General features: G+C 36.9%; 4 protein-coding genes across 5 annotated transcripts; 2 read left to right on the top strand and 2 right to left on the bottom strand.

The window, feature by feature from the left end:
• Positions 1–7: 7 nt before the first annotated feature.
• LOC6573532 (zinc finger protein 599) lies at positions 8–1,750 on the bottom strand. Its single transcript, XM_001999564.4, has 4 exons — positions 1,449–1,750; positions 629–1,389; positions 312–557; positions 8–241 (listed from the first exon to the last, which is right to left on the bottom strand). The coding sequence occupies exons 1-4, from the start codon at positions 1,638–1,640 to the stop codon at positions 112–114; spliced, it is 1,329 nt and encodes a 442-aa protein (XP_001999600.2). The 5' UTR covers positions 1,641–1,750; the 3' UTR covers positions 8–111.
• A 360-nt stretch (positions 1,751–2,110) lies between these two features.
• Positions 2,111–3,215, bottom strand: LOC6573531 (J domain-containing protein CG6693). The gene has a single exon (XM_001999563.4). It carries the CDS (start codon positions 3,113–3,115, stop codon positions 2,216–2,218), a length of 900 nt encoding a protein of 299 aa, XP_001999599.1. The 5' UTR covers positions 3,116–3,215; the 3' UTR covers positions 2,111–2,215.
• A 48-nt stretch (positions 3,216–3,263) lies between these two features.
• LOC6573530 (40S ribosomal protein S27) lies at positions 3,264–4,493 on the top strand. Of its 2 annotated transcripts, XR_001449567.3 has the most exons (4): positions 3,264–3,365; positions 3,711–3,930; positions 3,996–4,085; positions 4,152–4,493. XR_001449567.3 is itself a non-coding variant. In XM_001999562.4 (3 exons), exons 1-3 carry the CDS (start codon positions 3,360–3,362, stop codon positions 4,022–4,024), a joined length of 255 nt encoding a protein of 84 aa, XP_001999598.1. In that variant the 5' UTR covers positions 3,264–3,359; the 3' UTR covers positions 4,025–4,493. The 2 variants fall into 2 exon arrangements, 1 of the variants encoding a protein (XP_001999598.1); XM_001999562.4 differs by having other exon boundaries at positions 3,996–4,493.
• Positions 4,494–5,073: 580 nt separating this feature from the next.
• On the top strand, positions 5,074–26,672 carry LOC6573529 (protein fem-1 homolog CG6966). Its single transcript, XM_001999561.4, has 5 exons — positions 5,074–5,806; positions 23,693–24,053; positions 24,122–24,722; positions 24,781–25,627; positions 25,703–26,672. Exons 1-5 carry the CDS (start codon positions 5,747–5,749, stop codon positions 25,886–25,888), a joined length of 2,055 nt encoding a protein of 684 aa, XP_001999597.1. The 5' UTR covers positions 5,074–5,746; the 3' UTR covers positions 25,889–26,672.
• The last annotated feature ends 662 nt before the right edge of the window (positions 26,673–27,334 follow it).

Below are 27,334 nucleotides of genomic sequence, written 5' to 3' on the forward strand. Positions count from 1 at the left end.
TAACAAATTGAATAAATATGAGATATTTATATTTAGTATATATACCATAGTACAGTCAGTATACATAAAACGTGTTGCTGATATTATATTTAAATTACCGCCTAGCTTAAATTACTCAGTATGAAGTATGTAGGTGTTGGAGGTCGTAAGGGATTGGTTCTCTTTGCTTCGGTGTGTCAGTGTTTGCAAATGCGCCTTCAGCTGGTGGAGAAGTGTAAACGACTTGGAGCAAACGGTGCAGCTGAAGAAGATATTCCAAATTTGTTATTTACATAAGTATGTATATAAAATTGAGTTTTTACTACGCTTACTTAAAATTCTTCTCGCCAGAGTGAACCAGACTGTGATTTTTCAAAATAGCCGTGTGTGTAAAGGTTTTGCCGCATTCCTTGCACTCATAAGGCCTTGTGTTGGTGTGCACTCGTTCGTGGCGAACCTTTTCGCTACGGTCATAAAAGAAGCGATCGCAGTATAAACACTTGTAGGGCCGCTCTCCAGTATGACGTCGTATATGAGCGCGCAATTCTCCCATTTGACGAAAAGACTTGGAGCAGATTCTGACAAATATGAAATATATAAATATAAGGGGAATATCTAATATACTGTAATATGAGTAATTGCGGCTTACTCGCATTGATGTGGCTTGTAGTCGGTGTGCGCCATCATGTGGGCCGTAAATGCTGCCTTCTTTGGATAGACATTACCACAGAGATTGCATATGTATTTAGTGATATCCTCACTTCGCTGCTCGTTTTTCATTTGTGAGTCGCTTTTATTCTTTCGTTTGGACTTTAGCTCACTGTCGGGCTTGCGTGGGCGTCCTGGTTTGCGTTTAACCATTTCACTGCTTTGTTCTGGCTCAGGCGAGGGTGTTGGTGATAGAAAGTCCTCGTAATCTACTTCACCTTCCTCCACTTTGACCGGTAGGTCCACTTCCACTTCATGGCCTTCATCTTGATAAGTGTATGTTTGCTCAACTTCGATTTGTTCGTCCTCATTTTGCTCGTATGTCTCCAGTTTAGTTACTATTCCTTGCATATCTTCTTTAGCGCATTCGACCTGGTCTTCTGCTGATAATACGTCTGCCACATAGTTTTCCTCGTCGTAGTCCATAACATAATCACTCTCTATAAGAGCAGCGTCACCAGCTTGGAGTTCTTCGTTCGTTTGGTAATTTTCGAATGAAGCCAACTGCAAGGTCTCATATAGGTATTGCATATACTCGGTGTCGCTAGCATCGATCAGATCATGGGGTTTTTCCTCATGGATATACGTGCTCTCCAAATACACCTGTGTATTAAGACACATTTGCCGAAAGCTGAACCACATGCTTATAAAATCACAGCATCTCTTGCAGACTTTGGATGGCAAGTGCGATGCCTGACGAATCTGTAAAGTATTTAGAATATGTATATGTGCGCTATAATTTATTGCGTGTTTGCTTGTACCTTGATTCCACAACAGTATTCTATTTTGCTACTCAAACGCCACTTGTCATAATTGGTGTCGCTCGTATTCTCACTTTTTGCTGCGGAATCCTTATTTTCTGTAAAAAGTGCTTGCATAGTGCCAGTGTCGCATTCATCTAAACAAATACGGCATTGACTCGCAGATATGGGCATCTGATTTATTTTGTCCATTGGATGACGTTTCTCTGATATAAATGACCACTTAAGCTAGTGCTAGTCTAGTTTACGACTATTTCTACTTTGTTTACTATTTGCGATAAATAGTCGATAACTCTTATGGTAAGAAACGGAGCTGATTAAGTTAACGAGTTGGCATCTCCGACTGACACCTCTTACGATTAGTATGCAGTTCAAAACCGATATTTGCAGAATTTAAGTCGGTTTAAAATATTTATATTGGTAAATTTTAATTAGACATACAACATACTAATTTAATATTACGTACTTGTTATTTTATTCAAGATCCATGTAATATGGCCTAGCACTGAAATTATAAATCGAAGAATTTATTTCTATTTATTGAATATGCATAAATGTTTGTGTAATGAATATTCTAATTTATGTGACTTGGAATTTCTATTTAAATATAAAGGATGTTATAGAAAAATGAATCGTAGTCGGACTTTCCCAGCCAGAGCAGATTTATTTTATTTTTGATGTATTTATTTTTATTATTATTATCAGTAAATATCTGTAAATATAATTAAAACTAAACGAATTTTGAGATAATAAAACTACAAATACATTTAAGCTCTTGGCTTCTCCACCCGACCCTTCTTCACATTATTTATCTTTGCCGACTTCTGTGTATGTTTTGACGGGGTCTTTGCCTTCAGCTTCTTCTTCTTGTCGAATGTGCTAAAGTCAACTGTGTCGGAATCATCTTCACCGGCATATTTCTCGAGCAATCGATCCATTAGTGAATTATAATTCGATTCGCGTTGATTTTTGCGCGCCAATATCATTTGCTCTAAATTTCCATCGCCCGACATTTCTTGCTCCGCCTCAGCGTCCTTTTCGCGACGGCGCTGAATGCGCTCCTTGATAATAACCGCCTCTTTCGATTCGCGAGCATATTTCTTGTGGCGTTTATTACGCTTAGCAGCTGGCTCCTCTGTGAAGATCTTGTACTCGGGCACCTCATTGGATGCAATCATGCTGGCCACAATCTCTTTGAAGCGGGGTTCGTCTTCGACTTTCATGAACGGCACATGATTCATGATGTAGTTTATACAGCCCTTGCCACCCAGATATGCCTTCTTAATATCTGCACGCTCCAGCTCAGAGCCGACATATTCTTTCTCGTAGTTGCTAATGTCCTCTTCGGACAGCGGCTTGAATATCTTGCTCCACAAGTCAAGCCAGTTAGTGAGCTTGCCCTCGTCATCGTCATCGATGATGCCCTGCTCGTCATAGACTGCGCGCTTCTGTGAGTCGGTTAGCACCTGGTAAATTTTAGAGAGCACTTTGAACTTCTCCGTTGATTCGTCTTTTTGAGCGTCGGGTACTCGGTCGGGGTGCACCAACAGTGAGAGTTTGTGGTACGCCTTTTTGATATCTTTTTCTTTGGCATCTTTTGCAATGCCCATCAGCTTGTACACATCACGGGTCTCAAAGAACTTTTCACACAATTCAAGCGTCGACATTATTAACTTTAATGTTTCTTCGCTTTGTTACTCCGGTCAGACGAAAGTGCTCTATAGTGTTGAAGAGCTGCCAGTGCTAAAAAGGCGCCAGAATGATTGTGACAGGGCTGCCACTCTGCGCCAAATAGAAAACACCGTGCTGTGTTAACTGTGCTAAGTAGGGTTTTTTTAGTACTTTATCGTTTGTTAAGTTGGCTGCGATTTGGCCGACTTCCTTTTCCGTGTTAGCTGTGAAAGAAAAAACATGCCGGTGGGTGCAAAATTTTACAAAAATAAGCTTTTAAACAAAGAAAATTTGCAAATGCATGCGCCAAAATTATGTAGTAATGGCCGCGTTGCATCGCAGTACTTAAAAATAGAGCATTTACTGTGACAATATATGAATTATGCAAATAAAACAGTGCGTCGCTCAACACCGTGCAATCTGTGCTTTCGTTGGCAACGCATGTTAAACGCGCGTATCACCGTCTATCTAAGTTAATTTGCACACAGTTGTGAAATACGATATTAAATGATATTGTGGAATCGATAATGTGTCAAAGGAAGTTGAAATGTGATTAATAGTGAACTTGCATTGTTTGGTTTGCCATTTCAGCTAGCAAAAGATTTACTGCACCCTCTGCCCGCTGAGGAGAAACGCAAGCACAAGCTAAAGCGCTTGGTGCAGCACCCCAACTCCTACTTCATGGATGTCAAGTGCCCCGGATGCTACAGAATTACAACTGTGTTCAGTCACGCCCAGGGCGTTGTGGTCTGTGCTGGTTGCGCCACCATTCTGTGCCAGCCAACTGGAGGACGTGCCAAGCTGACAGAAGGTAAATAGATTGTTTTAAATAATTGTTTATTCCACGTCACTAATATGTATGATTTTCAAATTTAGGCTGCTCGTTCCGTAGGAAGCCACAATAAAAATGGGGACGCTTCTTGATGAACCACAAATTATTAATTTTTTAATAAACACTCTAAAAACGTAAAGAAACTACAAATCTTTTGAGCCGTTTTCATTCAATACTGACAAGTGCTGTCAATCTTATAGGCGTCGCTTATTACGCTTTGCAAATGGAGTGGATACAAGTGAAACAAGCAACTTCGGCGGCGGCAGCAGCAATAACAATTTTGATAAGTAGTTTTCTCAACTGTATGCACAAGGGACAATTAACAACAACAGCAACAAGGCACATACAACATGGGATTGAAGATAAAATGGCTGTAAAATAGAAGAACGCTTTTATATGATGATTTTTGAATTTCTTAATGTACACGCGAGCCTCGAGTTCATTAAAAAATTAATGATGTTGTGGTTACCAATGTGGAATGGCGTGTTACATTTTTTTTTCAGTGTAAACTGAATATAACTAATAAATGTTATCGCTTTTAATTTGTAGCTGGTCCATTGTATTATCAGATCATATTAATACGAGCTCCTATTCAATGCTTCGAACATTGAGAGATATTTCACTTTAATTTTTAGCAACCACCTAAAGAAAAATGGGTTAGCTAATACCTGTCTATCAAATTATATCTTGCAGTGAAACACGATTCGCGCGGGAAGTTTTTAAATATTTATGAATTCTCGATTGTCAGAAAATAACCGATAAACAGTTTGCAGCATTTCGATACCTCAACAGTCGAACATTTTTATTTTTCGTTTATCCATTGTATGTTAACTCAGCAGAATATCGATAGAGTTAAAAGAGTGGTGTGGTGCGCGATGATTAATTTCTAGTACACGCGCGATTAAAATGCTACTAGTTTAATAAATATAAAATTTGTAGCAGGTATAAATGATTCGTACTAATATTGATATTTTTAATGCTTTCTTAATCATCACTATATAATTTAGTGGATATGAATATTGCTACTTTGGTCGTGAGAATACCAGTGTGGCTACTTTGCTCACGTGCCCATCACTATAATTTTATTCGATCACTCTTATAAGAAAAAGTTAACAGAGTTATTTTCAGTAATATTTTTCTTGTCCGTGCGTGACGTCGCGCGACCGTGCCGCTCGTGATTGTTTGTGTGTTTTAAATAAATAAAATTAAAGATTAAAACGCAAGAAACTAAGCTGGCGCAGAGTGTAAACAACAGAAGATTGGCGCGACGTAATTTAAATGCAGTTGATTTTTTAACGCGCCGCACAGCAGAAGCGACCCAACAAAAGAGAAATAGTACAAAGAAATTGGTCTTCCTGCTTTTGGCCGCCGTCGCCGCTGCCACCGAAGAAGAGTGCGCAGAAAAAATAAGAAAAATGCAACAAATCACGGAAGCAGAGCAATAAAAACTCAGCAATAACGTTGACTGACGATAATTGTGCAATTATTGAAAGAATTGTATATTTATTTTCGGTTGAAAGTTCTTTGTGTGAGAAATACCCACATACCTACATATATACATACAAATAAATTACTAGCAGTTCACATCAGCAATAACAACAACATCCACAGCAGGCAGTGAAAAATCTCAATCTCGCAACCAAACGACGAAAGCAGCAGCAGAAAATTTATTAAAAACAAATAATTTTTTGGCTGTTTGCTAAACATATAAATTAAAAACAAAACAAAATTCTGAGTGAGGCTTCAAAGTTGTTATTTATGTAATATTGAGTCGACAGCAAACACAAATTCGAAAATGGATGACAAATTCATCATATTCAATGCTGCACGCGATGATAACCTGCCCCTATTGAAGGTGAGTACCTGCGCTGCAATTGCCAAAGGCTGTCGCAGATGCGTGGGCGACAACCTAACTGCAACTTGCAAGCAAAAATCATAGCGCAACTCAGCTGCTGGTGCTGTTGCTGTTGATGTTGCAGTGCTGCCAGCCTTGTGACTAATCAATAAAATTCTACACACACCCATACACTCGCAAACATACACATACATACGCGAGCTGCTATCAAGCTGAAAGAATGAGAGACAGAGAGAGAGTTCAGAGAAGCATAGAGCGAGAGAGTGGTTTGCTCGGCAACAGAGCCAAAACACAAACAAATACAAATGTACACACATGCATAACATGTATGTGTGTGTGCTTGTAGGTGTATATACCTCAAGCTCCCTCCGACTGTGGCACGCTTTATGCATAATAAAGTTCTTAAGCTTTGACTACACTGCAGTGCACTGGCTTGACATTGGCGCAGTGCAATTGCGCTGTTGCATTTGGCTTCGTTTGCCCTGCGACTGTTTGGCTCTGTGTGTGCGTGTGTGTGTCTGCATATGCGTATGTGTACATTTTCTTGCTATGGATGTATTTATATTTCTTTTTATTTATAAATATGCACTTTACAAGTATTTTGTTTGTTTCTGACAAGTCAATATTTAGTATGTAATATGTTAGATTTTTGTCAAAGTTTATTGCTATCGATTATAATGTTTTTAATTTGTAGAATTATTAATGCTTTGTGCGTGAGCCTGTATGACTTTGACTTTACTTATTCCTTATATAAACATTTTGTGAAATATATATATTATGTTTATATAGTATTATTAAAATCTCGCCACTTTCTATTAGAATATAGTCAGCTATTGAGCAACGCGAATAAGAATAGCAAACAATTTTATTAAAAAAATTTTGTAATGAAAAGAAACAAGAAAAACAAAATTAAATAAATTGCTATAGTATCTACACACATTAGACAAACTATTTTTACATTTTCCACGAACACATTTCACATTTATTCACTTCCTCTGTTTCGTTATCTTATCAGCTACAGACCCAAGCACCTAAGACAATGATAGCAAAATTTGCGTCGATTTGTATTTGATGTCTAACCAAGTATTTTTAGCTAGCTTAGTAGTATTATTATTATTTTAATTTTTATACATTTATCTCATCGTGCCGATTCGTATTTGGGCCACGTTGTTGAGCGTTTTTTGACTCTACCTGTGTTAACATGTTAATGCAAACATATAAAATTAACGACTGAGATCACGTTGAGTTTGGTTTCGTTAAACGTTTCCGCGATTGTCAAAACGGTCAACTTGATTGGTTTTATATTATGTCGTAGCCCGCGCCCCCTTCCCAAGACACAGTCCCAGCAGCAGCAGCAACGCCCACCAAGGGGCCATACCAATGTGCATGTATGTGTGTATGTACTACAAATATAAATATCTCGCTCTTATGCATATGTGTGTGTGCTGTCAGTTATCCTTGAGTGCGTTCACTCACCAGCTCCGAAGCTCAGAAAGGCTCGACTCGCACCGGTTTTGTTCATTTTTAGACTTCCTGACTGGGCTCGGCTCTCGACTCAGCTCGCAGCTCTCAGCTGCGGCTCAGGTTCTGGTTCGGCTTCCGAAAATGTGTCATTTGTGCCGACAGCCGATTGATGCTTTTGCTGCTGCTGCTTGCGCTCTGACAGGAAGCAACTTGATTCTCTGTGCGTGTGTGCGTATGTGTGTGTGTGAAGATATCCCAAAATAGCCTCTGCCTGGGCTAAATGTGCTTATGTATATATATCTATATCTACATGTATATTTATATACAGTAAATATATATGCCTACATACATATTTAGTTTGCAAGGTGCCCATGCAGCCGAAAGAAACTAGTGCACCATATTGAGCGAACTAGCTCCGATCTCGTTCTCGATCTCATTCGTCAAGTGTGCAACAGTTCTAGCAAAAGAAACAGGTTTTTCTAGCTCGACTCAACTATTTTTTGTTTTGTTTTAGTTCGATGGCAATAATGTTGGTGTTGTTATTGTTGCTTTTGTTGTTCTTGTTGTTTGCTTTTGTTTATTCCAAAAATGAGATCCAAAACATCGTACGCATGTGGTAAATAAATATACATATATGCTTGTATGTATATACATAAGTACAATTTATACAGTCGAAGTCCAAGTGCCACTTTACGCTTAAAGTCACAACAATACGTATTTGTGAAGTACGCTACGTGATCGCAGCTGGATGGCTATGTAGATGACTTGATGGATGTGTTTTGGTTTCTTTGCGTCGGGCAAAAGAATATGCTGGGGTACTTAAAATGCGATAGCGAATCGTAAAAGGTTGTAGGGAAGCTATTTAAATAACCTCACTTAGCAGTGAGACCAGGAAATAGATGAGCCTACATTGGGTTTATATACATAATTAATATATAATAAAAAACCAGAATCATAGTACTTGTTGCAAAAATTTGATTACAAATTAAAAACGTATTAAATCATTCTTTTATCGAATTTTACCTACATATATGAGATACTGTTAAAAAAAACCAAATGTGATGAAACAGGATTTCAGCTTAATCGAAACAGGAAATTGTCAAAAAGAACCAGTTCCAAACCTTATTATTCCATGTGAAATTCAAATACAAAAGGAACCATTCAAATATTGAAAAATTGAAATCATGGAAAATTAGTGATTAGAGACAAAAACAAATTAGCTAGAAATGACATGAAATAAAACATAAATATAATTTCTGATTGGCCAAACAGGAAGTAAACCTAAGAATTGAAGTAAAATTCCATTTAGATTATAAAACGAGAATCAATTCACGAGTTGCAAAGTTTGAAATACCCATACAAGCATGACACATGTACAGAGCTGAATCCAATGTATAAAGTTAATCATACATATAATGGCTTGGAATCAAGAGTAAATAAATGAAACTGTTTAGATATGTGCATAAATAAGGAAACAGGATTTTTTATGAATTTTCAAGCACTTTTAGTAGTAGGCTTAGATTTTTGAATGCATAGGCCAAGGTCAGTTAATGAGCAAGACGAATCGTGTTAATTGCGATCAATAATCAATAATACTTCAGTCCGTTAGCTGGCGCTGTGAAGGACTGCTTAGCGTAACTGAATAAAACAAAAATAAAATAAAACCTTTTAAAATTCAATATGCATGTTTAATACATGCTTGAATCAAGCTAAAAACTAAAAACTAAAAAAAAAAACTTTATGTATACATATATAATGTTTGCTAGTTGTTTATTTGTAAAACATTTGCAAATTAGATTTAATTTTTCATGCCAAGCTTTTTGCACAGCCAAATTAATACATGCACACATACATGTGTGTGTGTGTGGCTGTTATGTGTGCTTTTTGCTGCTGTCGATTAACAGCTGTTTTTGAGGTTGAGGCTGATTCTTTGCGCTCTGCTCGGCTGCTGCTTGAGTTTTATTTTATGCTAAATATTTGCAGCGCGAATTGTTTGTATTCAATTTGTTGCCAGGGTAACCTCAAAACGCAAATTTGAATTCGAGTGCCAAGCTTTAGGCTGCTGAGAGGGATAGAGCGAAAGAGAGAGACACACAGATAGAAAGAGCAAGCTATAGATAGAAGGCGAGACAGCTGCAGCTGAACTTTTTTTTTGAGCATTTGCAGCCTCGTTCATTGGTCTGCTATTTTTTTTTTCTCACTTGTTTGCCATTTAACTACTTCTTGATTATTCATTCTGTCTCTATGTGTGTGTGTGTGTGGGTCGGTGTGTAAATGGAAGGTCAGACCCGATCTCCGGCTCGTTGCCTGGTTTGCTTTGACTTCAATTCTGCTGCCATCTTAACATAGCAGCGCATAGAGCGCACTCGACTCGCATGTGTACAAAACATTTACCCCATTGAGCGCACAATGAGCAAGAAGCGTTGCCAGCAACAGCAACAACAAAAGCAACAACAACAACAGTAATAGCAATTAACAGCATCAGCAACAACAGCTGCTGTAGCAATAATAACAACTAAAACAAACAATGCAACTCTTGTGGGTCCAGCGTGTTGAGGCTAGGTGCGTGCGATAGCGTTCATTGGCATCATCTTCACTATTATCAGCATACACTGGCCAAAGAAAAAAACATACGCTCGTTAAATATTTAATAATTGTTCAATTTTTACTTGATATTAAAGTAAGCATTTGACAATTTTTGCCAGTGAAATATAATCTATATAGCAAAAGATGAGAGCAGAAAATATAAGAAAAGAAATTTAAACACAAAATTTGACCTGAAATATTGGAAAGTTCTAGAAAGCTCTGTGTAAACTTGATTTATATTTATATATTTGAATTTGATATATTTATATATTTTGTCTATTTTATTTGCAATCCATAGAATCTTCTGGACTTTATTTTTCCAGCAGTTGAGTAAATATTTCCAGCAATCAAATTTCAGATTGATTTATTTTTGAACGCTTCTGCTTACATAACAAACACAAATTCCGGTGAAATGTGGCTTCGAGCTTATCTGACAATGCTTATCACTGCGACAATAAATATTAATTTATTATTAAGCGTGCTTGACGAAATGCATTCTATTTATATAGATAAACATATGTCAGTCTTGTGCTAGCTCTCTTACTGTACGCACGTACCTAAGGATTAGCTTGTCAAAGAAAATAAAAATAAAAACAAGTCCACGATTAAAAGAACAAAACGAACTTTATCTCCAGGGGACACCGTTATGTCGCCCAAAGTAAAGCGCACTGCGCTAAAAATAGACACTGGTCAGCGACCAAACGCCAACAAAAACTACTACTCGCCGTTGCAAACACTAATACAACCAAACGACGAGATCGAAATCACTGATAATAATGAAGATGAGCTCGAGCAAATCAGTTCTAAAAACAAAGTGTATGTTCCCCCAATAACGGTCCTCAAATGCACAGTGGATCAAATTCATAATATCTGCAAACAAATTAATTGCACTAAATATTCCATCAAAAAGATTTCAATTGGAATCAAGCTCCACTGCGTCGATATAAATGACCATAAAGCCGCGTGCAGTGTAATGCATGGAAAATTTGAATATTTCTCCTACGCCGATAAAAATGACAGGCCATACAAAGCACTGCTGTTGGGGCTAGATAAAATGGATCCCTCTTCATTAAAAAATGAGCTTATCGGTCTTGGTCTAAACTGTCTAGATGTTAAACTGGTTCAGCGAAAAAGACCAAACAACACTGTCCTAATTCTATACGTGGTCTTCTTCACCAAAAAATCCATCACACTCAATGAGCTTAGAAAAAACCACTCAGTTATCAACTATGTAAGAGTGAAGTGGGAGTATCAAAAGAAATCCAGTCACCAAATAACTCAATGCTACAACTGCCAAATGTTTGGTCATGGCTCAAACCGCTGCGCCGTGAAGTCGTATTGCTCTAACTGCGCTGGACCTCACAAAACCGCTGAATGTCCGGATGGATCTACTGTTAAATGTGCCAACTGTAATGGTTCACATAAATCCAACGACGCTAACTGCCCTAGTAGGATTAGTTACCTAAATCTAAGATCTCAATATCGGTCGCATCAAGTAAGACCCAATCGTACTAATATTTCTTTGCCACCACAGCTTGATTACTCCAATGCGTTCCCTAATACGCTAAGTAAATCAAATTTTCATTCAAGCGCCAGATGGGTTAACCATAATGGCAATCACACTCCTAATGTCAACAAGGATCTTTTCTCTTTGGAGGAGATCAAGTCCCTTACATTTGAGCTTATAAAAAACTTAAGAAACTGCAAGACCAAGGCAGACCAATTCGAATTAATAACATCATTGGCATGCAAGTTCGTACATAATGTTTGATCATCTCTCAATTATAACTTGGAACGCTAGAGGCGTTAAAAATAAGAAAGATGAGCTTTTTGCTTTCTTAAATAGAGAAAATGTAGATATCTGTCTACTAACTGAATCCTGGCTTAACAGCTCATTATCAATTAAAAACAATAATTACTTTTGTTACAGATGTGACAGATCTAGTAGAAGAGGAGGAGGGGTTGCCATTATTATTAAAAAATCTATTCGCCATACCCTGCTTCCCCTCCCTAACACAAATTTAATCGAATCTATTGGCATAAATATTACCATTAACGGAACTACCTGCACTTCACTGTTTTGCTGTTATTTTGGTGGTGGTCGAGCGGACCCCCTTCAAAAACAAATCTTTACAAATGATTTGCGACTATTAACCCGCACTCCTGGAAACTTAGTGTTAGGAGGAGATTTTAATAGCCGACACAGGCTCTGGGGCTGTAACCGAGCAAATGTCTGGGGATCATTGCTGTACAACTTCTCATTATCTCGTGGACTTACAGTTCATTTCCCTAATGAACACTCTTATGTACCAGCGAGTGCTAGATATCAATCGTCTACGCTAGACTTATTTGTTTCAAACAACTGTCAACTGTTATCCAATACTATAGCAATAAATGATCTAGGCTCGGATCATCTCCCTGTCCAAACAATACTGCACTCAAATTACACTAAAGTTAAAAAAATTCTTCTATGATATCAAAAACGCAAACTGGACTGTGTTTGGTAGAACAATCAACCGACTATTACCAGACTGCGACTCCTTCCCCGCTAGTTCGCAGGACGACATAGACAATTTAATAAATTTGTTTAGCTTAGTGATCGTTGCAGCTAAAGAGCACAGTATTCCTAAAAGAGAAATCAAATCTTCTCCCAAAGCTCTACCTCCTAATATAATCTCTCTAATAAAACTTAGAAACAGGCACCGTCGAAATTGGTTGAGACGCAGAAATATATGTGATCTGACTCTAGTTAGATGGTTCAGCCAACTAGTTAATATTGAATTATCCAAACTCAGAAACGAGAACTGGAATAATCTCTTATCCTCGCTAGAAAAAAATTCTTCCCCCTTTTGGAAGCTTTCAAAAGTCATCAAGAAGAAATACAGTGGAATACCCACACTCACACACAATCAGCAAAATTTCGTAAGTGCCGATAAGAAAGTCGAACTATTAGCATCATTGTTCGCCTTGAACCATTCGCACTCAGCTAACCTCGGTGATCCATCCACTAGCTCTGAGGTCAACAGTTTCACGGGGTTATTGGACTCCCTGCCTGTTGACCACGACGAATCATACCTGACAAATGTCCATGAGGTATCTTCGATTTTAAAAGAGCTTAAATCCAAGAAGACTCCAGGTCTGGATAACATTGAAAATGTGTGCCTAAAAGCCCTCCCTCGTAAAGGAGTCAAATTTCTTTCATTCCTTATTAATGAGTGCCTACGCCTCGGATATTTTCCACATAAATGGAAGATCTCTAAAGTCATTCCCATCTTAAAGGCAAACAAGCCTCCTGAATGCCCTACATCATATAGACCAATAAGTCTGCTTTCATCAGTCAGTAAAATCCTAGAGAAAGTCATTAAGAAAAGATTAGTTGACTTTACTGAAAGTAATAATGTCCTTTCGCCTCTTCAGTATGGCTTCCGTCGTGAACACAATACCATTCAACCTCTGGGTAGAATTAAAAAAATTGTCAAGGCCAATTTTAGTAGTTCCAAATCTACGGGTATGGTCTTGCTAGACATTAAAGCGGCCTTTGACTCTGTATGGCATGAAGGACTTGTGTACAAAATGAACCTCTTACATTTCCCATTGCAGATTATTAAAATAATACGCAGTTTCTTGAAAGACAGATTCTTTACAGTGTACATAGGCGATGCTCATTCACGTGCAAGTTATATTCCTGCAGGTTGCCCGCAAGGATCCTGCCTCTCCCCAATATTATATAATATCTATACATCCGACTTCCCTGCTTTAAGTGGATGCACGGCATCCATTTTCGCTGATGATACGGCAATCCTTTGCTCTGGTAAACTGGCAACCGATATCTCAGATTCTCTCCAAGCAGCCTTTAACGTTCTAGTTGCGTACTTTACTAAGTGGAAAATTCTTATAAATCCGGAAAAAACCCAAGCAATATACTTTACAAGAAATAGGAAAAATAATTATATTCCTCTACATCCTATTAATCTAAGCCAAGTAGACATTAACTGGGAGAACAATGTTAAATATCTTGGTGTCTTGTTAGACAAAAAAATTAACTTTTTCTGATCACGTCCAATTTATTATTAAAAAAACAAATATATTAATTAAAGTGTTATATCCATTCATAAATAGGAACTCTCGACTAAGTTTAGAAAATAAAATGTACCTATTTAGATCAATTTTCCAGTCCACAATTTTTTACGGGGCTCCGGTTTGGGCTGATATAGCTAAGACTCATATCTGTAAAATCCAAGTCTTGCAAAACAAAATATTAAAAAGAATATTTAATCTCCCGTGGCATTACCCTACTGCGGAGCTACACTATATTGCCAGAGTCGAACTAGCGTCAGATAGATTGACTAAGTTGCACACAAATTTTGTAACCCGTTGTAGTTATTCATCTTACCTACATTTACAAAACAGTAATGAACCCTTATAAGCAATAAGCAATTAGTCTTAATTTTAATTTTAAGTTTTTAGTCTTTAAGTCAATTTACGAGGTTTTTGTTTATACTTTTCCTTCAAAAATAATGTTTCTAAATGTAATTAAATTTCCTGAACAAATAATATTAACATTTAAGCAGAAAAGGTTTATGGCCTGTACTCTTAACTTTCACATGTAAATCACTCACACTTGTGTAAATACTGATATAAAATAAAGTGTTCCTTATAAATAAATAAAAAAAAAATAAACATATGTATATAAGATGCTTTTAATGTGTCCTATATGTTATATAACACAGATGTAATTATGAAGAGCTATGCTTAAAGGAGAGCTTTGCATTGGAAGTGCTCAACATATTTCTCGCAGTGTACTCATCTACGATGTTGTGCCGTCAGAGCCGAAGGCATTGGCACTTAGTCGAGCATATTGCGTGCTACTGCGCTACGAGCTACTCCATCTACATATAACCAACTATCTATCTGAAGCTTTGTTGTAGCTATAGCTTCAGCTATAGCTTCAGCTGTATCTGCATCTTTATCTGTAGCTGTATCTCTTGTCGGTTGTATTTTGTTTTGTTTGGATTGTTATTGTTATTGTTGCTGCTGTTGCTGCTGTTGCTGCTGTTTGTCGAAGCGTCATGACTTTGAAGCTCGTCGCACGATTAACTAAAGCAACAATACTCCTCATAACAATGTGAATGCCTTCCTGCTGATTATACGCCCATCATAGGGCATTATATTATCAGCTGCGTCAGGCGCTGAGTGCGTATCTAGCCGCTTGCATACATATGTATGTATTGTACATAAGTATAACATATACAAATGTATATAGAGATACTCACTGTTTATGTTTATTTGTTGATATATGATCTGGTCGTAGTTAACTTAATGGTATTTAGCTAAAGTCGAACTAATAAAAAACTGAGATAAAACTCAACAATTTAAATTAAAACTAAAATGAATGAATCCATTCACATCTGCATAATTGTTTAAATAATAAATAATATATATAAATGATAAAATATAAATAATAAAACAAAAGGTTTTGTTTTTAACTTTGTTATTAAAAAATATAATTTATTTTTTGTTTGTACCTGAAGAAGAATTATAGTATATATTTATATATCTAAATAAATATATATACAACATACTATATGTATGTACATATGATATATATTCCAATTGTCAACGTGACTTGACTTTTTATGTTCAAGGAAATAATTTAGTTAAAATGCTTTGCTGAACTAATTTGTTAATTAAAATTTAAGTGTTTTATTCCATATATGGTTGTTCAGTTGACATAAACAGATTTTTAGTGTCATGTTAATTTATTTATATTTTTGCACATTGAAGTCTTTTTTGTAGTTTATTACTGAAATATTTATATGCATATTTATATATATCTTAGTATGTTTTTAAATTTGGAATGAATTTAGAGTTTAAAATAATTTGGAATATTTTACAAGTAATAATTTTATGGAATAAAACATTGAAATATTAAAATAATATATATTTTTTTTTAGCTAATACTATATAATAAATATTGTATATATCATATAAAGTAAAAGTTGTCCGCATTTCAATTTGCTTATTGAATCTATAAGATGGTTCATGAACTAGCTCATCTGTGTTAATGAAGTCAATTTGTGTGAGTTAAAAGTTTTTTTTTTCGCTTAATTCGAATTTCTTTATTTGTTCTTCTTTTGATTAACTGGTTTGGTTAACATTTTGGCAAATTGGTTAAATTTTCAAACCGGTTCAGCTTACAGCCTTCAAGAGATATATAGGTTCCCATTGATTAATAGAATTTAAATTTTTTTTTTTTTTTTTTTTAGTTCTTTTGTACATTCAATTATGTTTTATTGCATTCTGTTCGAGTAGTAATAATACTCAGAAATACCAGTTTTATTTTTTTATTATAAATATTTTTTAGCTTAGAGGCGTTTTTTTCCATAGCGCATTAAAACAAATCGCCTCAAAATCGACCCTGGCCTCGACCCTGCAACGTGTGAACTTCAGCATGCATAAATATATATATACATACATAGATTTATATAAGTTACTATATATATCTATAATATGCATTGCTCGTTGCCAGATATTTGATTGGTCTTGTCTGCTGATATCAGATTGAATGTTGTGTGTCGTCTCCTTTGCCTTCTCCTTCTGCTGCTCTTGTTGAACCCGTTAAAAAGCACCGTTGACCTCAACTGAAGAGCTATGCTCGCCTTTTAGTATATTTTGTTGTTTTCTTTTATACATAGATATTTTAATTGACACCCTTGAGCCGACTGCGCAGTCGCGCCAGTTTAGCTAACAAATAAGCCAAATAATTGAGCAGCGACGTGGCTGATTTGAATATCGGCGAGGGGTAAACCTCTAAGTTGACGGTTGAACGCACCAAAGCCGAGCCAAGAGCCAGTCAAGAGCTGTGCGAACGGCGAGACATCAAATCTATCTACTACTGCATATCGACATTGAACTCGTTCAATGTCAAAATTATAATAAATTATGCGTGCACGGCAAACAGAAAATGATCACAAAGCAACAACAACAACAACAACAGCAGCAACAATAACAACAACATTAGCGGCCACAATGGAAAGTTGTTTATTGTTTATTACACGGAAATAGATTTGTTAATCGCCTTTAAACTAGCGTTAACCTATTATTCATTCGCATTTGATTTTCGCGCTCAACGGCTCGACATTTTCATAACGGTATGTGGCAAGGTGAAAAATGTTTCCCTGTCACTTTTCTGTTTCCACTTTCACATGATTTCTAGCGCGTTGATGGAGAACAAATGTCAAGTATTAAACACAATTTTTACCTTGTTTCAATTATCTGTTTTTATATGTATATACATGCATATATATACATACAAATTTGTATAGCTGTCTGGTGTTTTTTTTTTTTCGACAAAAATTTGCGAAACTGCAGTAAATACAAATTAAAAACAAATTACCCGCATATATACACATCTTTATATATATATGTATATCTATATATACACATATGCGGGAAGTGAAATTTTAAATCAGTTTTGTTTTCTTTCGGTGAAATGAGCAAAATCAAGTGAATTCTGAGGCAAGACGCAATTGTTTTGTGCTCCTTTTCTGCTTGACTCATGCAAACGTTCGGATCTGGGAAATTTCAAGCAGCTGACTAACAGAACTGCCCGACTGACTAAAAGTCTGTCATATTATTGTTTGAATAGCTTTTTAGTTATAAAAAAATAAATAAAACAATTAAGTTGAGCACTCTGTGCGCTGTTGCTTAAACATATAAGATTTTAAATTCAGATATCGAACTTGATTATTATTGCAATTAAAATTAACTGATTGCCATAATTATAATGCAAAGTAATTAGTTTAGAATCCATTTGTCTACTTTGTTCTTATTATTATTTATTATTCATATAATTTATTAGTTACGTTTAAATAACAGATTTACCTAAAAATTGTTACATATTTACATATAAATTTATATATATTTTATATGTGAATAAATAACAATTATTTTGTATATTGTATAATTGTATGTTTAATGTAATTAATTAAATTCAACATAGTATTAAGAATATTTCTTTTTGTTTTAGTATTTATATAATTTGATTATATGAATATTTTTTACATTTATTTGACGAGTCGAAAATTTTCATAACTAGCCGTCGCAATACAAATAAAATATATATATTTTTTACAAGTCAATATTATTGCTATTGTGATACTAACATAACAAAAGGTTCTCAATGTTATTATATATTTGATCTTAAGCAGGAATTTATAAAAGAATTTATAATGAAGTATTCATAATTATAATCAATATTTCATTATAAATTCCATATGCCCTCATTATTTACTGAAAGAACTCGAACATTTTTGTCACTTATTTCATTTATTCCTTTGCAATAAATACTTTATCGTTCTAGCTAGATTCAACGAATTTGTTTAATTAGCTTGTTCAATTGCCTGGCTATACGTATTACTTATTGACCACATGTCAGTATTTCCACAATTATCTAAACTTTTCCCATTGACTTGTGCTTCAATTGGCCGCTGAGTCCAAAATGTGCGAGGTCATATCAATTATCTATACCTCTGCCATAATACTATATAGCTCTACTATTGCTCTCTATGGAGTGTACTATAGCTCTTCTGGACTTCGTTTGCTTCTCCCCTGCACCTCGTGCTTCAGCTGATATGTGTATCGCACAGTTCGCCCACCTTCCGTCTATCAACGCCCACCGCTGTCCCAAAATTTTGTTTGACCCGAGGGTCACTTAGACGTGTGTCTGTCGTTGAATACGATTTGTGCCGATTGGAGCGAGACTTTGGGGCACTCGTCGGCATTCTGATCACCCTCTGTGGCTGTGACTCATCGCCAAACGGTTGGCGTGAACCGAGCTCAATCTTAATTGAATATGCAACCGGGAACCGGCTCTCTATCGTATATGTTTAGTACATACATACATACATACATGCGTTTATGCATCTGTTTGTATGTTATAAATGCGGAAAAGCAAACAGCTGCCGTTGGACGCGTCATCAAATTGTTGTTGCTATTGTTGTTGTTGTTGTTGCTTGTTTGTTTGAGGCTTCCGTTGAAAGCGAAAAGTTCAGTAGCCCAATATGCTCAATTCCAAGTCGTTGGGGCATGATATTGGGAGTTGGGGCTGGGGAGATTGGGCGATTGGCGATCTCAATGGCGATGCTATAAACATTCAATGCTGTCAAGCAAAGGCATTGCTCTCGATATATAATTGAAATATGAATGCGTAAATTTTTGTTTATATTTATTTGCATTTTATTTGAGCATATTTATATATGTAAGCATATTTATATATATAAGTAACATTCATATTATATATTCTTGTCGGGCTGTTGTTGTTTTTATTGAAACGCAAAATTTCACAAAAATTTCTAGACGCGTTTGCCTGCTAAATGTTGCCAAAATGTGCCCGTCACGCGCACGAGCGTCGCGAAAGCTTGGGCCAGCAAAATGAGAGAGAGAAAGAGATAGAGAGAGAGTGAGAGAGATAGAGAGAGGGAGGGTGGGAATGATACAAGCAGACATATGCGGCCATTAAATGACGCAGAAGAATCACAAAGAAAGAAATGTTTGTCTGCCAGTCTGCGTCTTTGTCGAATTCAGGAAGCAAAGATATTCTTATACTCTGTAGAAGAGCACACAAGAAAAAAAACAAAAAATACGATTGACTCTCCCAGCAGCAGCAGCAGTAGCAGTCAAGAGAATTATAGCTAGCTGTTGACAAAAACAGCAAACGAAAAGAATAAATAAATAAATAAAATAAAATAAAATAAAATGCCGCACGGCATTCACAAGGTCTTTTGATTGAGTGCTCCCCTCCCAGTGGCTTTTGTTTTCTGTTGATTTTGTATACCCTGCAGTCAATGCCAATCGGTCTAGAATACTTTTATGGTAACGTATGTGACAGGCAAATAATAATATGAGTAACAAAAATATTCTATGTAATACTATGTCTATATAAATATATCATCAGTTGAATAATATGACTCTACATATTCCCTCTCCATTTCTTCGCCTTTTTGTCTTCTTCACAAATCAAATTTCAATCGATTTCTCTAATTAAATTTTATTAAAATTTTAAAATATATGCATTAAATTTGAGTATAAAACTGAAATATTGTATGGCTATAATGTAACACCTAGATTCAGGGTATTTTCTAGTCGAGCACAGCGCTCATAAATCTCTGCATGCTAATATCTTCATGCCCTTGCAGAGAGTATATTAAGTATTTTACAAAATTTGTATTTCATGGAAGTTAATATGCAGAGTAAAATATTGTTTAAGCTTAAACTATTTCAATATTTATCAGTCAGTTTTCGGAAAATATTATACCATCAAGTCCCCATTTAAAATAATCTAAAATATCTGTATAGAATAGTTTGTTAGTTTACCATAAATAAAGTCAATGCGAGATCAAGAATTCGATTGGGGAAATCAAAAGTATGGATAGAGCAGGCTTATCAGTTTTTTTTTCTGAAAAAAAAAAAAAAAAAATCAAAATCGTGCGTCATAAATTATGATTATCAAGTTGATGTATTATTGGGGTATTATCTCTGATACTCCCAGCTTGTCATAAAGTAATGTTATCAGTTAAAATGTTATCTTTTTTTTAATACATTTATCTATTTGCTTGCTAGCGTATTCGATCTTCAAATACCAATGCTATCAGCTCTTTCTTTTCTTTTCTGTTTATGGGTTTTTATTTTTTGTTTGTATTTTTATTTGTATTTCTGGTTCTAGGCAACTGTCGGAGACGTTGGTTTTTTTTTTCGTCTTGGGGGTTTTTCGTTTGACGAATGCTCTAATTGAGATTGATAAGTCAAGTTGCCAAGTTCTGTATATTTCACTAAAATACGTAAGAGCTCTGGTGCCCGTTTCAAGGTTTTCTCTAATCATTTTATTTCCTATCATTGAAGTGCTTGATGCGTGTGCGACTTTTTTCAATGGAGGAAGTAAACAAATGTTTGATAGCCAAAGATCGAAAACCGAAATGTCAGACACGACTGCTGTGGGAATGTTCGTTTGAGAACAGACTAGACAGGGCGTATAAATCTGAGTCCATTGAAATGGTCTACAAGGGGTATGATGTTTTCGTGCATATGTATGCAACAGGCGAGAGAAGGCGTGGCTGAGCAAATAAATCATATGCTGGATCAGTTTCTGAGTGACTATCTGATTGTTTATATAATAATTGCAACGATCTTGGCAGATATTATAGCTATAGCTTATAGACTAGCTTTGCATTATTTTATAAACCATTTCATTAAATTTCTTAAATATTTTAATTTACTTTAAAGCAGTCTCATAAGAAGTTCATAAATATTAATGTTTATTTATATATATTATTTCATATTTATATATTTATCCATTATGTACTGAAAATATTAGAGAAATTTCACATCACACTTCTGGAAACAATACTCTTCTAGCTGGCAGCTGTGGAAAGTACAAGTTCAGGTGCTGCGCAGTTAGTGAAGCGCGTGCTTCTATATATGTGTGAAACTGTGTGTATACACATATGTATACAGAGTATTAGCTAATCGGGCACACCCGATACTCGCCTATTGACTCAGAAATGCATCTCAGAATCATGCATCAGATGCTGTTGCAAGCAAAGATTGCATTGAAAATGGAAAAACTACTAGTAAACTGGATGCCCAGTGAAATCATGTTGACCCCGCTTTGTGCGAACGTGCAAATATATATATTGTATTATTTCCCTATCAATATTTAATTATCATTGAAGCTCAACGTCAGCTGCTAAAATGACACCTCAACTGGTTCAATAGACGTCGAATCGGCAAATCAGAACTGAGCCAGACTGTCTCTGCCTTAACTTTTGATGCTTGCCAATGTTTCGTACAATATTCATTCAAATTTATTGACAAAGTATATGTGTATGTATTGTGTGTATAATATATGCATATATAATTTTTAATTATTTTTCGTTTTGCTATGCATTATAAATAGAAGAGAGCTTAACTCGCCATACTTTATGCTGATTTATTTGCCAGTCAAACAAGTTTTTTTAATATTAATTCATAATTTTTTATTTTTTATTTTTATTTCATTAATATTTGTACTGTATCACATTACAAACGGAATTCCGTTGACATTTTGCTAAATCATTGTAATATGATTTTCTTTAAATAATAGATCGACAACTACAGTCAGCACCCATTAAGAATGACATTTATATCAATTATTTATGTACCTGTTTACCTGGTACCAATTGCTCATTAGCTCACCTGTTCACATTTTAATCACTGCTCGACACGTGCGTCGAGTCAACACAAGCGTCGCATCGCATCACAGTCCACAGGTGTCTCCACCCATAGCATAATTAACATACAGCAAAAATAAAACACGTTTGACATCAATGAAATTCAATTTAAAATTGGCATGCACAAAAAATAAAAAATAAAAAAAATAATAATAATAATTATAATAAAAAAACAATGCTAATAAACTTGAAGTGAACAGGTAGCAAACGAATAACGACGACTTGATGCTCTAAAGGTCAAGAGGAAAGCTATAAAATGAAGTGGATAAAGAGAGAACGATGGAAGGAAAGAAAAAAGAGAGTTAGGTGGATAAATAGAAAGAGAGATAGAAAGAAAGACAGATATAGATAGACAGTTGGAAAGAGATAGAGGGACGAAAATAGATGGTGAGACGTGAGAGATAGAGAGAGCGGCAGGGAGAATGATAGACAGAGGGAGAGAGAGATAGAGATAGGAGGAGAGAGAAAGATAGAGATAGGGAGGAAAACAGAGAGAGATAGCGACACCGATTGAGAGAAAGAGGAACACAACAGAGATATACACATACTTATATATAGATAGAAAGATGACAAAGGGAGGGAGGGAGATACGAATGTGTGTACTGCATGAAGGAACTTCTAAAAACAAAAGCTGTTTATTTCTTGTTTTTTTTTTTTTTTTTTTTTTTTTGTTCATCTATTAAAACGTGTTGTTTATTTTATAATTCAAAATAAACTTATATAAATTATAGTACATTTTTTTCATTTCTATTAAAATAGTCAACCGGTCGTGCCGCTATAAACAATTGTAAAATATACTCAAAAATAGTAGCTTAAGGAATTTCCATTTGATCATAATATATAATAAGTGAAATTGTTTGATTATGTTCAAACAATTAGGCTTTCTGGCTTATTGCCTTATTTTGTACCTGCAGCCAAATATATATTTGAAAAGTATTATTAATACATAAATTTTTCACAGTAATTTGCAAACACTTTCTAATTTTATTAACACATTACTTATTGTTTTTTTTTTTTTTTTCTTTTTAAGACTTTTGCGTAGTTAGTAAAATAAATATGTATACATTTGCGAAACACAACACAAAAAGAAATAAATTAGATATATATGTACATATAATATTATTATTGTATATAGATTCGTTCTATTTCGACAATAAATTCGTCATGGTACTAAGAAAAATTCTTTGAACAAAATATAAATATTTTATGTGGATATATGTATATTATATTGTTGAATTGTAGGCAATTTCACGTTGCGGCAACAAGTTAGTTGAGGGAATTTTTTCTGCAGCAACATTTGTGTGAAACTCATGTTGCAGCAACATTCTGGTTTGAGCACGCAAGTTTGAATTGTCACATGTTGCAGCAACATTATGTGCATGTTGCTGCAACATGTATACATTCGTTTGCATACTAAATAAATTTCTTTTATCAGTTTTTTAAGTAAATGGTTTTTTTTTTTTTTTTTTTTTTTTTTTTTTTTTGTGCTTATGCTTATATTTTAATATATGAAATTACCTATATTTGCATATGATTGATATTAATGAGTTTAAAAAATTTTTATTTTTAGAATGTGCTGTACAACAAGAGCCCTGCTGAAATTTCGGCTTTGATATCGGCTAAAGTGAATGGAGCCACACCGCTGGTCATCTCCTGTCGCAATGGACACTACGACATTGTAGAATATTTATTGACAAAGTGTCGCGCCGATGTGGAACAGGTGGGCTCCGTGAGCTTTGACGGCGAGCCCATTGAGGATGCGCCGCCATTGTGGTGTGCCGCAGCAGCGGGTCATCTGGGCATTGTCAAGATGCTGGTGCGTCGCTTTGCCAACGTGAACAGTACGACGCGAACGAACTCGACCCCGCTGCGTGCCGCCTGCTTCGACGGACATTACGAAATTGTCAAATACTTGGTACATCACGGCGCAGGTGAGTAGACGTGTTGAGTGTTCTCTGTTATTCCAAATCGATGATTGAGATTCGCTTGTTGCTTGCAGACTTTGAGGTGGCCAACCGGCATGGGCACACCTGTCTAATGATTGCCTGTTACAAGGGACACTATCGCATCGCCCAGTATCTGCTCTCGCTGAATGCGGACGTGAATCGCTGCAGCATCAAGGGCAATACGGCGTTGCACGACTGCGCGGAGTCGGGCTCGCTGCAAATACTGCAGCTGCTGCTGAAGCATGGCGCCACCATGGACGTGGACTACTATGGCATGACGCCACTGCTGGCCGCCAGTGTGACTGGACACATGCCCATTGTGGAGCACCTCATAACGCTGCCGTGCGTGAGTCGGATGGCGAGAATCGATGCACTGGAACTGCTGGGTGCAACATATGTGGACAAGAAACGTGATATGGCCGTCGCGCTGTCGCTGTGGCGGCGAGCGCTTGAGGAGCGAGCACAGGAGCCGCAGCTGCATAAAAAGGTGCAGGAACCGGTGCCGGCATACGAGATGGTCACCGAAGTGACCACCATAGAGGAGTTGGAGGAGCTGGTTCTCGATCCGGATGAGATGCGCATGCAGGCGCTGGTCATCAGACAGCGCATTCTAGGACCGACGCATCCGGACACCAGCTACTACATTCGCTTCAGGTAAGTTGTGGCTAATGTGGCTAACATGGTTAATAATCGAATCGTCTTGGTCTTGCAGGGGCGCACACTACGCAGACGCTGGCCGCTTCGATCGCTGCATTGAACTCTGGTCATATGCTTTGACTATGCAACAGAAAATCTTGCAGCCACTGAGCCCCATGACCCAATCCTCATTACTTTCCTTTGCCGAGCTGTTCAGTTTTATGCTGGTGGAGGCGGGGCGCCTGTTGCCGCGCGGACGGATCGTGCCGCCCATTGAGGCCGATGGCATGCTGACCATCTTTCACAAGGCTGTGCTGGAGGTGGAGCGTGGTCAGGCATTTACATTGGAGCAGCATCAACATCAGCAGCTGCTGCCCTGCGGCAACAAGCAGCTAACTCAATCGCCATCCTCATCATCGACATCATCATCGTCCTCCAGCTCCTCCTCATCATCATCATCATCATCATCATCAACCGCCAGCTCAACGTCAGCGTCGTCATCGACCACGTTATTGTCGGCGCACCAACACGACTGCAATCACGATCCCAATGCACTAAGTCGCACTCTGGTCAGTGCCCTGCACATTGGTTGCCTGCTCAGTTCGCTGCTCGACTCGGACAGCTTCTGTCCGGAGATGCGGCGCCAGGTGATGAACGCCTTGTACCGCCTCAACCGTCTCAATGTCCACGTGCGCTTTGGCCGCACCGCCCTGCACTACGCCTGCTATCGCGAGGGCACACTCGTCGGCCGGTATCCCTCCTGCCAGTTCCCATCCGTGTCGCTGGCCAAGGCGCTGCTCGAGGTGGGCGCCGATCCGAATGCCGTGGATGATTCGGGAAATACGCCGCTCCATCTAGCCGCCACACTCCAGCCATATATCGAGCCATTGGCCCAGACCTTGCTCCAGGGTGGCGCACATCTGGTAAATATAAATTGAGAGAGTGCACAATTTAAGTATTGTCTAATCTAATCAAATGCCGCCCTCTATACGAAACAGGACACAAAGAACGATGCTGGCGAGACGTTCGAGAGCCTGCTGGCGCCCACACCTCTGCACAAGATCGTCGATCCCATGAAGTATACAACGCTGGCGTGTCTGGCGGCGCGCACCATCAAGCAGCATAGCCTCCAGTATGAGGGCGTTGTGCCGCGAGCGCTGTATCAGTTCATCGAGTTGCATTAGGCGCTGAAAGGCAGCTGCGAGAGAGCTACAATCAGGCTGAGACTCGTTGATTCATTTACAGGCAGACAGACAGACAGACAGGCAGACAGGCAGACCTCCCGATCGACCGACCGCCCGCCCGCCCGCCATCGTAGCCATGCCACGTGGATAGAGATAATATAGCAACTACCTATTACTACTACTATTACATTTAAATATAGAGCTGAATGGGAGAGCGTTACTAATGACTAGGAACTGATTTGTGATGTTTGCAAGCGAAGTGACCAATCCTGGTGCAGGATCCGGATTGACAACGATGACGATTAACGATTGACGATGATGACACACTGTCAAATAACAAACAAAAACAAAAGAAACCAACAACGATGAAAAAAAAAAAAAAAAAAAAATCAACAGAAAAATGGAAACAACAAAACGACAACTTAAATTCGCTGTTTATTATTTTGCTTGCAAAATGTGTTTTTTATTGTGTTCTTGCTAATTTCTTTTATATGTATGAACTATGATAATAATAATGATAATCCTAATAATAATATTAATCATAATGATAATGATAATGATGATAATGATCATGATTGTCGGGCAGCTAACACAATTGCACGCCTCCTTTGGGCTGCAGCAAAGTCCTCATAGTTGCCGCGACCACGCCCTTTGTCGTGTGTTTTATGATTATTATGTCTTCTCCTCACAATCCCGACTGATCCGTTTACCAGAGCAATAAATGATAAACTAAACGAGAACAGAGTTTGGAACAATTGCGATAATTAAACGATTCCTTTTTGTATTTCCATTGTTTTGTTTCTGTGCACTCAATGACTATGCGATAACGGTACACGGCTTAAGCCATAGGAATATGCACACAACTATACGATAAACATTTACATACCTATACCTATACATATACATATTAGGCGCACTGTAAAGTGTTAATATTATCAAAACAGAAAACACGCAAAATAAGTTGTTGATGGCCTTTTGTTGTGTTAATACAACTAGAGCACCGGCAATTGCCATTGTATTATTATCACATATGTATTTGGGTGCGTCAAACAATGTGCACCTGCCTGAAACAGCCTGCTCAGAGCCGTTGTACACTGGTGGCGAAAAAAGTTGTCTAGCTGCGCTTGAATGGAATCCTAGTGGCAGAAGTTTAGGCAATGTTTTTTCGGTTCTTTAGTCTTTTGACTTGAGTAATGCTAGCACAATTATTAACAGAATTTTCATTTTATTTTATTCATTTTCTTTTGCTTTTGAAATGTGAAAATTATGAAAATTTTAAATCATTTTCAGTGAAATCTAGGTGTAATTTATAGTCGAAATTTCATTTAAATATTTTGTCAAATTCTAAAAGTATTGTTATGAGGAAATTTGAGTTTTCTAGTAATAAAAAATAATAAAATAAAAGAAAATTAAATATTTTTCTACTGCAAATAATTTTTATTAAAT

Source organism: Drosophila mojavensis, unplaced genomic scaffold (genome assembly GCF_018153725.1).
Source record: "Drosophila mojavensis isolate 15081-1352.22 unplaced genomic scaffold, ASM1815372v1 contig_16, whole genome shotgun sequence".
NCBI classification, from domain to species: domain Eukaryota; kingdom Metazoa; phylum Arthropoda; class Insecta; order Diptera; family Drosophilidae; genus Drosophila; species Drosophila mojavensis.